The following is a 14,742-nucleotide window of genomic DNA, read 5'->3' on the forward strand; positions in this document are numbered from 1 at the left end:
CGTTCTGTGTCTCTGACGTCCCGTCGCCTTCGCTGTCTTTGCTGTTTCTGCTCTGGCTACAGCGGACTTGTTTTCGGTCCTCAAGGAGATCAGAATTATTCAGGACGCCGGGTCTGTGCCCTCGCTCTTATTCATCTGGAACATACTTTCCCTTCGTTTTTGCACAAAAAAACTCATTTTTTTTCATGTTAATGTTATTTTTAATGAGATTAAATATTGAGCTATATAAACTGGGCACATAGGGGAGGTGGGGAAGGAAGATGCCTTCTGGGAATTTCTGTTTTCGGGGGAAAGGCAGCAAAGAGTGGGCAGGCAGGGGGAGGCGAAGGCTTTGCTCTCAACCATCTGTAGTGTGGGCTGGCTCTGCGGTCAGGACAGGGAGATGGGGGATGGGGTTGGCACGTTGGGGTGGGGGCAACGCTGTGTCAGGGCGCTGTGCTGGGGCAGAGCAGGAGTCAGCGACACCGGGGCGGGTGTGGAGGTCTGAGTCTCAGGACACTGGGGGCCGGGCCCTGATTCCTGGCAGCCAAGGCGACCAGCGGGCTACGCGTCCTGGGGCGCGAACGAGCCCCTGCTGACGCCGCTCTGGGCCCCGGGGGAGGGCGCGAGGCCACGGCACTGCCACACCGTCTCCCCGCTCTGCGGCTGAGGCTCCGCGCCCTGCGCTGGCGCTGTCCCCACGGTAGGGTCGGCGACAGGCAGTGAGGGCCGCACGTCAGGCCCGGGGGCGGTCCCCTTCTTGCAGACGTTGTGGCCCCAGGAGCGATGGCTTTGGTCCAGGGGCCCTGGCTTGGGCACGAAGGAAGGGACCACCCCGTTTTTGATGAGGGGCTTGAAGGCGGAGGGCCTGGGCCCCGAGCCCGGGGTTCTGCTCGCGCTTTCGGGGGTCTCAAACCACAGCGGCCCGTCGAACCGCCTGCTCCCCTTCCTGCACTGGCTCAGGGCCTTCAGCACGGTCTCCCTGGCGCAGGGGTCCGGGCGCCCCGCACAGCGGGCCCCCTGCACGGGGGCTGCGCGGCCGCGCTCTGGACGCGTGATCCTGACGGTCACCGGGCTGCAGGCCTGTCCGGGGTGCCGGGCACTCCACAGCGGCCGCCGCATGGGACTCTCCCAGATGCAGGTCCCCGAGGGCTTGGCTGGAAGGCGCTTCCACGTCCCGGTGGCCAGCGTCCCGGCCTTGGCTGGCTCCCGGTCGGGGAAGGGTCTGGTGTGGACCCGGCGCCTCCTGTGGACGCCGTTCTGGGCCGCGGCAGGGCCAGGCCACGGGTCGGGGGGCCCCTTCCCCTGGGCGAGGGGCGGCAGCGCAGGCTGGGGCGAGCTCAGGTAGCCGCCCATGGGAGCGGGGAGGGGCCTTCAGGTAGGGATTCGACTTCCAGAAGTTCCCGATGCCTCCGGACGTGGCTGCATGTGAAGCGCCCAGGGCTCGGCGACCGTTGGCATCTGGGCGCAGAGCGCGCGGGCCGGGGCGCTGGAACCCTCCGCACCCTCGTCTGCGCGCGGGGCAGGAGCCTGGGACGCGGGCGGCGTCGGCTGGCGCAGCGGCAGCCTCTGTGCGCCTGGCCGTCTGGAAGCCTCGGCCTCCGGCCTCCGCGCCCGCTGCTGGCAGCGGGAGCGTGGCTTGGGCGAGCGGCGCTAGGCTCGCTTTCTCACCTTCTCGCACCGTGTGTATTGCTATCTCTTTCGCATGCTCTACAATTCACTCGTTCAAAGTGTGCAGTCTGTGCTTTTGGTACAGTCACACATACGGCACCCAGCACCACACTCGACTTAAAAACATTTTCGTCAGCTCGCGCCCGACAGCTGCCACCTTCCTCGGTCCCCATGCCGACCCCGCCCTGAGCATCCATTGTCCCGCTTCCTCTATATAGACACAGGTTTTCCTATTGTGGCCTTTCATACAAATTGAGTGAGATGATACGGGGTCCTTTGGGACCAGCTTCCTTCGCTCAGTGTGATGTTCTGAGCCCCGGGATGTTCCCGCGTTATCCCCGCATATGGATAGACGGCGTTATCTTTCGCCAGCTGATGGACATTCGGGTTGTTTACTCCTTTAGTTTATTATGAATAATGCTGTTCTAATCATTCATTAGAAAATTCTGTATGGACTAATGTTTCATTTCTCTTGGGTGTATAGCTAGGGTCATCGGCGTGTCACACGGAAACTCTGATGAACTTTTTGAAGACCCGCCAGACTGTCCCCCGCAGCCTCTGTACTATTTTATATCCTTTTCAGCGGCGCTACCTCTGTTTCTGGACTTGACATTTAGAGGGAGAAAGTACAATGATTCCTGCAGTTCATAAAAATTGCAGATAGGGTATAGACAGAAGGCCACTCTCTTTTGTTAATATAAAAACTGAACATCATTCACGCGAACGCTCTTTCAAGGAAAAATAACTTGCTTTTGTTTCGGTAAATGTGATGCACGTGTTATTCTCCTAGAATGCCTGGTAATGCAGTTCCGTGCAATCTGCCTCCTCTTAGGGAATCAAGGACAGCGGGCTCCCATTTATATTTTAACACTGACAACACCGATCGTATGAAGGCTGTCCTATAATTTTAAGCTTCCATACATTTATATATAGATTCTCCTCTCTTTGAACATTACTGCAATTTCTTTTTTCCCCTCATTTTTACTGGTCATCTATATATACACAGCAGAATGATTCCCATTTCCAACTAACAGTTGAAAAGCATCTGACTACAAAAACAGTGTTTGATGAAGTCTGGACGTCTGTTCAAGGAGGTGTGAAGCAAAATGTGCTCCAGAACATTCCTCAAAAGCATGTGGAGAAGGTGCCTGCTGGGCCAGCCGGCAAAGGTGCAGAAGGTGGAGGACACAATCAGCGCCCAGCCCAAGAGCAAAGGAAAGGCTCTTTCCCGCTGTGAGAGGCAGACAGAGGAAGGCCCAGGGTGTTGAAAGGGGCTGAACGAGAAAGCCTCATAGGCTTCCGTAGCAGACATGGCCAATGGTTGCGGGGAGGGGGTGCTATTGGCCAAGGGGTAACCCTTCCCACTCACTACCTTCATTTCCTCCAGATTCCTTATTTAATTAATGACCCTTTGGTATATGATTTTGAAAACTAAGAGAAATTCCTATGCTCAGATTTTCTTCTTAATAAGATGTTTCTTGATAATGATAGCAATAGCTTTTATAGCTAAGAAGGCTCTTAAGGTGGCGTTATCATCGGCAGCACCATGGACAGTGAATGCAACTGAGTTATAGATTTCTTAACACGCATTTTTTTCTTCCCGATATTTACAGAGTTCCCCACATCCTATCTGCTACACAACCCAGTGGGTGTCATTTTTGTCTGTGGCTAAACACTTAGAAAAACCACATTCTTTCGGCCCGTGAGTTATAGGCCACCATAAATTAATTGCCTCGAAATATCCCTTCACTGGCAAATCAACATGTTGGTTAGTTACGAGTGATTTCCATAGACGCTGACCATGTCAGCACCGAGATAATTTCCTTTTGGTCAGTTGACATTAGAGGTTGAAGTAGATCAGTGGTTCTGGTTCTGGATCAGGGACGACACTGCCCCTGCCTCCGCCACAAGGAGGAGGCCGTAACTCGGGTTGGGACAGTTGCCCAGAGATGCAACTTGGGAGAGGCCAGGGGTGCTGTTAAGTACCCTGCAGCACCCAAGCCCCAACAGAGCATGAGCTGGACCAAAGTGTCGCCACTGCAGAGACCGTGGAACTTGGTCCTGGACCCTCCCATAGCCTCCCTGATGTCACCAGGTCCCACAACCTTTCTCAAAACTACACAGGCAAACCCCAGACTCTATTTGGATTTCATGTTTTCCCTTTAATACTGTTTTCCATGAGCGAATCCTTTCTAGTACTTTCTATTTTGAGAGTTCATCAGTTTTTCCTTGTTTTCTGACACCATGACACTTTTGAAGAATACCGGGTGGGTATTTTCTAGAATCGCCTTTTTTCCTTGGGATTTTTTTTTTCTTTAGTAGTTTTATCATTTTAGGTTTAACTTTCAATCAAATCACACGAACAGATGGCTCGGAGCGTTAAACCACTGTAGCATCTTATTCAACACACAAGTGCACATATATACACTTGAGCCCATTATTTCCCGGAAATCTGGTTTCATATTTTTCTACTTCTCTTTTGTTTATTTTTTTTCCCTGAGCGCTGCCTTCCTGCCATTAGCATGAGCTCTGCCATATTTACATTCGTCTCACGTCTGCAGAGCTGACAGCTCTGTTATGCTCAATGTCTTGCTCCCAAATTTTGACAAGAGTTTTCATTCCTTCGAATATATTTTTGGCTCGTGAACAGCCTTAAGAAAACTTTTTTAAATGACTTTCCTGAGATATAATTAATATAGCATACGATCCACCTATGTATAGTTCATAGGTTTTTTCATATATTTATAAATATGGGAATTTTAATATTTCACAGAGACTTTTAAAAATATTTTATTTAAATGTAAATTTTAATATTTCAACACCCCAAAGAGAAACACCTCCCTTTTTATCCCCACCCTCACCTCCCAGCCCTAAGCCTCTCGTAATCTGCTTTCTCCCTATAGATTTCCTGTCGTGGGATTTCGGATGAATGGATTTATACGTGGTCTTTTGTGACTGGCTTCTTCCACTTAGCATGAGATGGTCAAGGTCATCCAGGTCGCAGCACGCATCAGCGCCTCATTCCTCCTCACGGCCCACTGCCATTCCCTCGCACAGATGGCCCACGTTTTGTTTATTCTTTTGTTAGTTGATGGACATTTGGGTGGTTTCCACTTTTAGGCTATTATGAAGAATGCTGCTGTACACATTCCCGTATGAAATTCTGTATGGACATAAGCTTTGATTTATCTTTGATGTATATCGAGGAAGAGAATATCTGGGTCATTTGATAACTCTCTATGTGATCATTTGAGAAACTGCCACACACCTCATCATTTTAAAACCCCACCAGCCATGAACGAGGGTTTCAAGGTGTCTATGTCCTCTCCACAAATGGCTATTAACTAACTTGATCATTCCGGCCATTCTAGTTGACGTGAAGTACTTTCTCGTGGTTTTGGTGTGCATTCCCTAATGGCTGGCGGAGTGGAGCACACTTCCATGGGCTTGCTGGCCCTTCACACAGCTTTCTTAGGGAAATATCTATTTAAATTCTTTGCTTATGTTTTTAATTGGGGCATTCGTCTTTTTACTATTGAATTATAAGAGTTCGGTATATAGGCTGGATACAAGTTTCTTATCAAATATATGATTTGCAAATATTTTCTCATTCTGTGAGTTGTCTGTTCACCTACTTTGAAGCCAAATTGTTTATTCATTTTGATAATGTGCAATTAGAGACTTTTGCCAAATCCAAAGTCATGACTGCAAATAGATATAGATATACAGTTCAATAGATAGATATAGATAAACCAATATACTCATAAAACATAAGTTTAATATGTTTTTAATGAAGAAAGGGGCCCACAAGGGCCATAGTCTTAATGCACCCCTATTTCTTGGTCAGATTTGGCTACTTTTTTTAAAATTTGTAGTGGATCATGAAGTTCAGAATTAATACCTGTTTTTATTATTTAGATCACTAACTTCTTAAACTTATAAGCCCTCTCAATAGTCAATTAACCATTCAGGTGGGAGACCTCAGAATTCTGCATCTTTTCAAACTTAAATCTTGAGTTTATTTTAAGGAGGATAAGAAGTGTGCACTAACTGGTTTGGTAGCTAGTAATTATTCTAAAGCTTGTCACAGAATTACCTACGACTCTTTCTATTTGTTCGTGGGGTTCCTCTGGATTGTATTTTGACCTCGAGTCCAGTGTGTGTGTGTTATGATTCATTCCATCCGTTTTTTTGTCATCTAGGAATTCCTTAAAATATCTGATCTGCTGAGGATGCCTCATCTCCTTTCCTGACACTGCTTTCGATGTACTGCTTTCTTCCATCTCATTTTAAGAAAATTAAAGTCAATATAGAGTTTAGTTCATGTGTCTTTTAAAATATATATTTTGACTGTCCCCATTCCAACTGGGCGTCATATTACAATAATCGTATGGGCTAGCGGGTCACAAACTTGAGTGCGCAGCCTCAGAACTACCAGGTGGACGGGCCTAATGATGAGCACCAGGTCCCAGCCCTACGGAGCAGGCGGGCAGAGCCCCCGCAATGCCATCTGTGAAGTCCCTGCAGGTGAGGCAATGCTGCCTGCCCCAGAACCGTACCTTTCTTTGTTACAGGATTTACGTTTGGGAGGCACTGCTACAAGTTTAATCGTGCGTGTGTCTGGTTTTAGGATCTGGAATTTGCTCGGGTTAAACAAATTTTAATTAGATATTGAAGGGAAAGGGGTCTCTCTTTTGACATGCAAGTTACACAGAGTATCATGTTTCTTCTCTGGGAAGGATGTGTATACTTTAAAAGGGCCTTTCTCGAAATCAAATGTACATTCGAATCATCTGGAGATGTTGTTAAAATTTAGTAGGTCTGGGGTGTGGCCCTGAAGTCTGCATTTCTGACAGATCACAAGCTTCCCAAGGACTAGCAATTCTGGTCACAACGTGGCCGTTTGTCAGAATGCAGAACCTCGGGCACTGTCTAGCAGCTTCTGCATTTGTTTCAGATGCATCTTACAGTTTGGAATGTCCGGGTCTGCATCTGGAATTCTCAGCCTCAGCTGCATATTAGGGTACCCTGCAAACCCCACCCGTGCCCTTCCATTCCATTTAAGCAGTCTGGAGGGGGTTCTGTGAATGGTTTGTGTATATTTAAAAAGTCCTCCCAGCTACTCCAATTGTCAGCCATGGTTGAGAATGGCTGGGGCCGCTGCCGTCTGGCCTGTGGGCGCGGCCTGCCATTGACCCTCTCGTTCATTCTTCGGCCGGCACTGACTTGGTTGGGCATGGCCGACTTCACTGCTTCCTCATTCCTGCTCCATGCTCACCTGCCAGAGGCTTTACTGTGTGAGAGACTTACCTTCATCCATCTAAAGGTCTAACATGGATGAAGAATGTGACATTCGACCGTTCCCTTACTACATAATGTGACTAAATCTCAGAAATACAGAACAATTCATATTAAATCTGTACTGCCATAAAGCCAACCCCGAGCGCAATAGGTGGCACATGTACTGATATTTAATAGATTCTCATCGAAAAAATATTCCCTATAGTTTGGAAAGTTTCATCTTCTATTCATGTGCTTCACTTCCGTGAGGAAATTTCCTTTTAGACTAGACTTATAGTTAGTGTTTTCGAGCCCATTCTATGCCATCGTATTCTTTTTTCAATAGAACTCTATTACGCACCCGACAGTTTGTTAAACACACGTGGAACCAAATGTGTGATGGCTAATGTCCCATTCGGATATAATTCTACAATCAAAGCTTTCAGACCAAAATATAAAAATAGAGGTCACATTTTTATCTCTGAACTATGTATTCCTGAATATGAAAAATGTAAGGGCAACGATTATGTCTCCTGAGTGCTGCTGTATACAATATTTTACCTGACACGGATGCTCAACACTTGTTAAATGAGAAATTCACCCCGAGGTCCTGTAAGTTAGAATTCTGATCAACTCACTGCAAATGAGTACAGATGACAGAGTGGGGAGCTGGGGCGGGGTTTGTCTGGAAAGCAAGGATCGACATGAACAGCTGAGCAAACCGCAGCTAGTGATGCTCTTGTGACTCTCCCAGATCCATAATTCAAAGTCTCACAGCTTGCATAAGATTCATCAGACAGAAAACAGTAATTACTAAGGCATAATGAAGGGGTGATTTCCAGAGAAGGCTCTTTGCCGTATTGGATGTCACAGTAGGAAAAGTACTTTTGCAGCTTTTAAGAAAGATGAGCGCCGCAGGTGTTGGCATTGTAGTGTGTGCTCTTCGGAACCAAATCTTCTTTTATGAGAGTCATTTCAGAAGTCTTGGGTTCAGCTGAAATTGGAAAGTCATCCTAAAATGCATTAAAAATACTGTAAGTCAGGCATGACTAATAATCATAAAGCATGCACATTTCTTGTTGACTTGACTACTAATAGGTACCCTCATGAATGACTCATTTGATATGAAATAAATGAAATGAAATAGTCCCATGGGCTTTGCCTCGATCACTTTTAACCACCATATCGACAGAGTCATAGGCTACTGAAAAGATAGTAAAATTTAATAGATTAAATGATGTCAAAATATAAAGGTTTAATAATTCATGGCCTATGGTGTTTTGTCATATTCAGGGTAAAGATACACCACAGGACAAATATTGTAAAGTTTATAGGTGTGTGGTCATAAGCCATATAAACCAAAGAACTGATTGAAATCCGGGCACTGGCTAGATGGATTTACTGCAAGGCATGTTGAATGCCAAAGAACTGAACATTGTATTCTTCGTGGAGAAGAAGGCATCGAGCAGTCTCTGGACGATGTCATTTGCAGGAAGGTGATCCAGCCAAGGGTGTTGACCAAGCCGATTTTATTTAGAAAAGGAATTCCGTTTAACATACAAACACATGTGACCAGTTTTTCTTTTAAACTCATCATTATACCTACCACACCTCACTAGTTTTAGAGTTGCAGATCAATTATTAGAATCATGTTTTTGAGTTACTTCTTTTTACTATCTCAACAAGAAGGTAACGAGAGAGTTTTATAAATTTCGAAAGGTGTATGATTAAATTCTGAGGGTGTGTCGGTCCTGATCCCAAATAAAAATGATGAAATTTTAGCTATAATCTAAAACTATAATTTCCATAAAACTGATTTGGCTCTGAACTGTTATTTGAAACTACATGTATTTGTTTCTTTAATTAAGATAATGGGCTTCGACCAAACTCTTATAATATGTTTTGAAAAATTAAAATGAGTCTTACAACAAATATATTTAAAAAAAAAACCCTACCAATGAGTATAAATTAAGATATTTTAAGCATTAATACATGGATTTATTACATTTTTAAAGTAAAACTTCACAAAAATTATTTCTTTTGTCCTAAAAATATTATGTCACAAATCAGAATATTGAGTACTCTGAATGAAATTCCAAGAACTTTTAAAAAAAAAAGTGATGCTGGATGCTATAGAGTTTAAGAAAATATAGATCTAATTTTCAATACAGTAAAGAAGTCCAGTGCTGTAAAAGATAGTTGATGAGTTTATTTTGTCAATGATGTAAATAAAGAAATAAAAGTAAATATAATCAGAAAACAACTTCGGCCCATTATAAGGCATGTTGATATCAATTTCCCCCATATGATAGCCAGGTATCTAAGGGAAAAGCAGCTGGAACACCTAATCTGGAGTTCATGGAGCAGCTGACAAGTTCCTTCTATCTCAAAGGCAAGATAATTTTAAAAACATCGGTCTTTTAATGAATTTAAGTCTATACATTAGAACAAATCCAAGCACTGCAAATAAACCAATAAACAAAACGACGCAGACCGCGCGATTAGCATCCGTTCTCAGACAGCTCCGGTGGTGTGAACAGGAGTCAGGAATGTCTTGGGTGCCCGGAGCTGCATTGCTGACGTACATGTCTCCTTACGTACGGTTTTATCTAAAAAGCTGCAATATAATATGCATTTTATTTCTCATAGTCACTCAAATTTGTGTTCTCTTTCGAATGATGCTCTTAAGCTTTCAAAAATTTGTACTTTTTAGCCCGTTTTGCATTTAGAGTTGCGGTGTTATTGCATTGTCGGTAAAAATGTTCTGTCATTTATTGCTTATTTCTGTTCTTTTCTCTTTATCTCTCTCTTCTTCCATCTCCCTCCTTCCTGCTCTGTGATTTGTTGAGTATTATCAATTTTATTGGGCTTTTTAAAGAATAAACTTTTATCTTTATTGATATCTTTATCATATATGTATCTTCTATTCATTATTATTGGTTCTTTTTTCCTAGATTTTAGCTTTCTCTATAGGGTTGTCAGACTTCAGAGAAAAAATATTAAAAAAAGTAGGACACATAAAATTTTAATGAAGATAATTTTTTTTTTAGCATAAGTATATCCCCTGCATATGAGAACTGCTTGTATTCATAAGTTGTTTTTTGTTTGTGCAAAATTCGAATCGACCTGAACGTTCCGTTTTGATTGGCAACTCCTTAACGCTACTTCTTTTCAGGCTAATGTGCTGTTACTTCTATTTCTTGAGGTAGATATTTAGACTATATTTTTTAGACTTCTTTCTGTTACACTTGTATTTAAGCCTATAAACTATGTCTCAGTATGGTTTAGCTGAAATCCTATATTTTTAACATATCCTAATTTCATTATCATTGAGTTTAAAATATTTTCTAATTTTTTTGTACGTACATTTACACAAAGATTGGCGAAAGCACATTTGTGACAGCACTATGAGAAACTACTCAAAAATCCATTTGCAGTGAAGAGATAACGATCTATTATTTATACAACACAATATTAAAGAAAAACTTAAAAAGAACAAAGCTACAGATACATGCCACAGCCTGGATGAATCTCAAAAGCATTAAATGAAACTCAAAGAATGTCCTGTTCTGACCGGGGTGCTTTTAGCCGAAAAGATACAGGATCGATTTTTTAGAGAGATGAAAGTGTCCTGTACCATAATCTTAGAGGTGAGTCTAGAGATAAGCATATAAAATCTTAGAGTTGTGTACTTATGATTCGTATTATGACTGCTTGAAACATATATTTTTTAAAGGCAATGAACAATAAAGTGATAGATTATGATTAAATCAGGAAATGGATTTGCATCAGCCACTGCAGGTCTGAAAGATAAAGATATCGCATTAAAAATACTATGTCTTAGTTTTCTTTGGAAAGCTCAACACTGTAAACCGCAATAAAAGAAATATTAAATTCAGATAAACCTATTTAATCATTATAATTTATGAGGCATTTTAATATTTTTATCGTCCTTCTTCCCAATATACCTCTACGGTTTATTATGTACCAGTATTAAATAGAAAATATCAAAAGTAAAAATAAAGCAAATATTTAGTGGAAGGGGATAAGTGAGGAAGAGACAAAACAGAGGTTTAATTCTAGATTATTGAGTTTAATTCTAAGACTAACTCGGTCAGTCCACAAACAGTGGTTGAGCTTTTCATAGTCGACAGTGGGCCATACTGGAAAATGAGTTCACAGTTTTGAACAGACAATGCTCGGTCATTGTTCCATAAAGCTGAGAGCCTATACACAGTCTCAATGATATTTAATATGACATAAAACAAGCAAATGGGGACAATGAAGAGGAAAAAAACCTATCCTTTTACTCTGATTTAATACTTTTGTAAATGTTCACGGCAGAAATATTTTGAGGATAAAACCTCACTCCAGAAGCTATAATATCTCCAACTTACGTAAACAAAAGGTCAAAAATTATTTTCAAGTTCTGCTATGTTACGTTATCATTGAGTTAGATTTAAATCCATTAAACATTTATTCAAGTACTCTCTCAAAAAAAAAAAACCATAAAACAAAAAACAAGAAAAAGACTTGTTTCGGCGTCCTCGTGGTGGGTGGCAGGGCCCAGGCCTTCTACTCACCTCCCGCCCTGCTCAGCTTTCCCGCCCTCTGAGTTTGGTTACCCAGGATTCTGGCTCAGTTCTTCAGACCTCCCACTCTAGCTTACTTCACTGACGCTCTGTGCCTCAAACCCTACTACCGCTCATCTGCCCAAGGACGTCATCTGCCCCCGAGTTCTCTGAGCACTAAGATCCCCCCATATTGACCCTAGGTGATATGCTTTCAACAATGCCCTCCCTCGGTTTGATTCGGGTCACCGCACGGTTAACCCAGCAGCCCCGCTCCTGTCTCCTGCGTCCGAGTCCGCTCGAGGCTTTATTTTTTTCATCCACAACCATAATAGATTGCAAGGTGCACCAATTTAACTGCATCGTGAGTTAATTGCTTTGTCCAGAGTCAACCAGACGAATGGCACCCACAACGATCCAACACTATCCTATCTTTTCATCTTTTTGGCTGCTCATCCCGGGCCGCTGTTAACATACCTGTGGGTACCAGCCCTGTCGCGATTCCATGCTCTACGGCTTTGGCCAGAGTTTTAGAGATACTTGCCAGTGCTTTTCCTCATCTCTAATTGACTCATCATAACTCTTCTTTAGCAGCTGTTCAAAATAATCTCCACTGCTTTCATTTCCCCTAACTACTTCCACCCCACACTCTGTGTCAAAGGGGCTCGTTCCCATTTCGCTCTGAAGATAGATGGTGTTCTCCGGCCAGCCATCTGTATGATGCTTCTAAAATCAAAAAGCGAAATTCATCACGTCATTCCCATGGTCATTATCTGGCTTCAGCTGATGACGTTAGAAACTTACAGATTCTATTTTTTTTTTTCTTTTCCATTTCTTTACTCATCCAACTCAGCTATGCTTTCTCATACTTTGCTTCCCCCTGCCTAGAATATTATTTACTCTTTTCTCCATTTATCTTTCTCATACACGCCCTCTAGGATTCATCTCAAACGTCGCGTTCCCATGAAATCCTTCCCCGCGTGGCTTTCTTCGCAGTCTCCCGTGCCAGCCCTTCTGTGCCCGCACGAGCTTGAACATGTCCCTGTTATCTTCGTCTCTAATGTGTCCTGAGCAATTTAAAGGACAAGACTAGTTTCCTTTTCATACTGTTTTTCAAACCAGTCCCACTAATATATAATAAACGTCCAGTAGATTTTTACTATAGTAATGGAATTGCAAGACAGATTCTCACTTTCGCTCAAGTCAGCCCCAATTTTCTCCCATCCCTGTGTTCTAATGGTGTAAATATATGTTTTTTAATTCGCCAGGGTTAGAAGCTGACATTACACCATTCGATATGTTTCTCCATCTTTTCTAATGTACTTTATTCACACATATTGCCATCAGCTTTATTTTTATAAAATAGGTCAAATCTCTATGCACCGATTAAGTATTTGAATGATTTCCAGTTTTTTCTAAATGTATATTTATGTACCCACAAAAAGCCCAAACTACTTTTTTCTGCATTAAACACACACACACACACACACACACACACACACACACACGCACACACATATGTATATGTATGTATATATGTATATATATATAATATATAATATATATATACCAGAAAGTATTTCATGCCCCAAATATATTGAAGAATCTCCTCATTTATAGTTTGTGGATGACTCTGCACAAATAGAATCATTATCCTGATTTTTAACATCGGAAATCATTTTTGCCACTTTGGGTCACTACATAACTGAACTCAGATAACGAACTGTTCGGCATCTAGTTTTTCTGCTCTACCCTAACACAATGGAGCCCCGAAGGGTTTTGTTCCCATGCATGACCATTAGTTGCTTATTGATTTCGTTGTGGATGGCATGTGATCACTTCCGGGTCAGGGACACTGCAAATGGCGCTGCTGTGTGCCCTCTTGATCACCTCCTGGTGAGCACGCATATGTGTTTTGGTTGTGCATATACCTACAAGTGCTTTTTCTGCATCAGCCGCCTCTCTATGCTTCGCCTTGGTGGATTATTTCAAGCGATGCTCTGGACTCTTTTCAGCTTACGCCCACCAGTGGTTCCTGAGCGTTACAGCAGCCTCCGGTATCAGCTCTTCCCTTCCCTGACTCATCCTGGTTAGCGTGTTACAGTTGAGCGCTGTCTTCTGTGTCACTTCCTTGACGACTGTGCATATTCTGCCAGTTTGGATAGATATACAGAAAAAGACATGAAAAATGGCTTAAAACATAGGTTTTATGAGAATTGAGGGAAGGTGAGGCCAACAGATCAGAAGACCATTGTCACTGCAAAGAGAGTTTGTTGCTCACAGATCTCCAGTGGAGGGGACATGCTTCACCACACAGAGTGACAGGGACGTGGGGGAGGTGCCAGGGCCAGGCGGGAGGCAGGGTGAATAGGGGACACGTAGGCGAGAGGCTTTACTGAGGTTTAAATGCCCTAGCAGGGTGAGCGGGCTGAGGACTGGCCGGTTTGAGTAGCTCTGGGGCTGTCCCTGGTTGTTTGGTCCTTGGACCTGGGGTGGTTAGGGTAGGGGGAAGGTGGCCCTGAATGTGACAGCCCCATAGAGAAGGTGGTTTGGGGTGTGGGCTCTAGATTTGTTGGTTTGTATATGAGAGGTGTGCTCATCGAAAACAGTTTACTATCTCTAGCAATTGGCTTGCCCTGGGCGAGGAAGTCCCAACAAGGCCAGCAAGGCAGCAGATGTTAAAGAGTTAAAGATACAGAAAAAAAAAAGATTTTTAATACAGGGAGCCTGTTTAAGGTTTTCAGTCACATTCCAATTGGATTATTTCAATTAGGTTGTTTAAATTCAAGAAATCAGCCTTTTGTTGTTTATAAAATATCTTCTTTCACTCTATGCCTGGCCTTTTCACATTCTTAATGGCATTTTTTCGCCGTTTTTGTTATTAAGGTATAATTTACATACAAAAATTTGCTCCCTTTAGTGTAAAAGTCTGAGGCTCTTGGCAAATGTACAGTCATATAACCACCATCACGATCAAGAAAAGGAACACGTTCACCACTGCCCCAAATCTCCCACGTCCCTTCATAGTGAAAAAAGTTTGGCCTTAGAAAGAGTATTACATCGATGAAGTCACATTGTACACCACCTTTTGAGACCGACCTGTTTCACTCACAATTGTGACTCATCCGTGTCATACATTTGTATCGGTCTTTTGCTCCACCCTATTGAGCGGTACTCCACTTCATGGATGTAAAACAGTTTATTTACCTCTTCTCAGCTGAGGAAAAAGTGGGCTGATGCC

General features: G+C 43.2%; 1 protein-coding gene across 1 annotated transcript; it reads right to left on the reverse strand.

Moving 5' to 3' along the window:
- Positions 1 to 543: 543 nt before the first annotated feature.
- POM121L12 (POM121 transmembrane nucleoporin like 12) lies at positions 544 to 1,335 on the reverse strand. Its single transcript, XM_039862850.1, has one exon. It carries the CDS (start codon positions 1,333 to 1,335, stop codon positions 544 to 546), a length of 792 nt encoding a protein of 263 aa, XP_039718784.1.
- Positions 1,336 to 14,742: the final 13,407 nt, after the last annotated feature.

The sequence above is a fragment of the Pteropus medius genome, unplaced genomic scaffold, assembly GCF_902729225.1.
Source record: "Pteropus medius unplaced genomic scaffold, Ma_sr-lr_union100, whole genome shotgun sequence".
NCBI lineage: Eukaryota > Metazoa > Chordata > Mammalia > Chiroptera > Pteropodidae > Pteropus > Pteropus medius.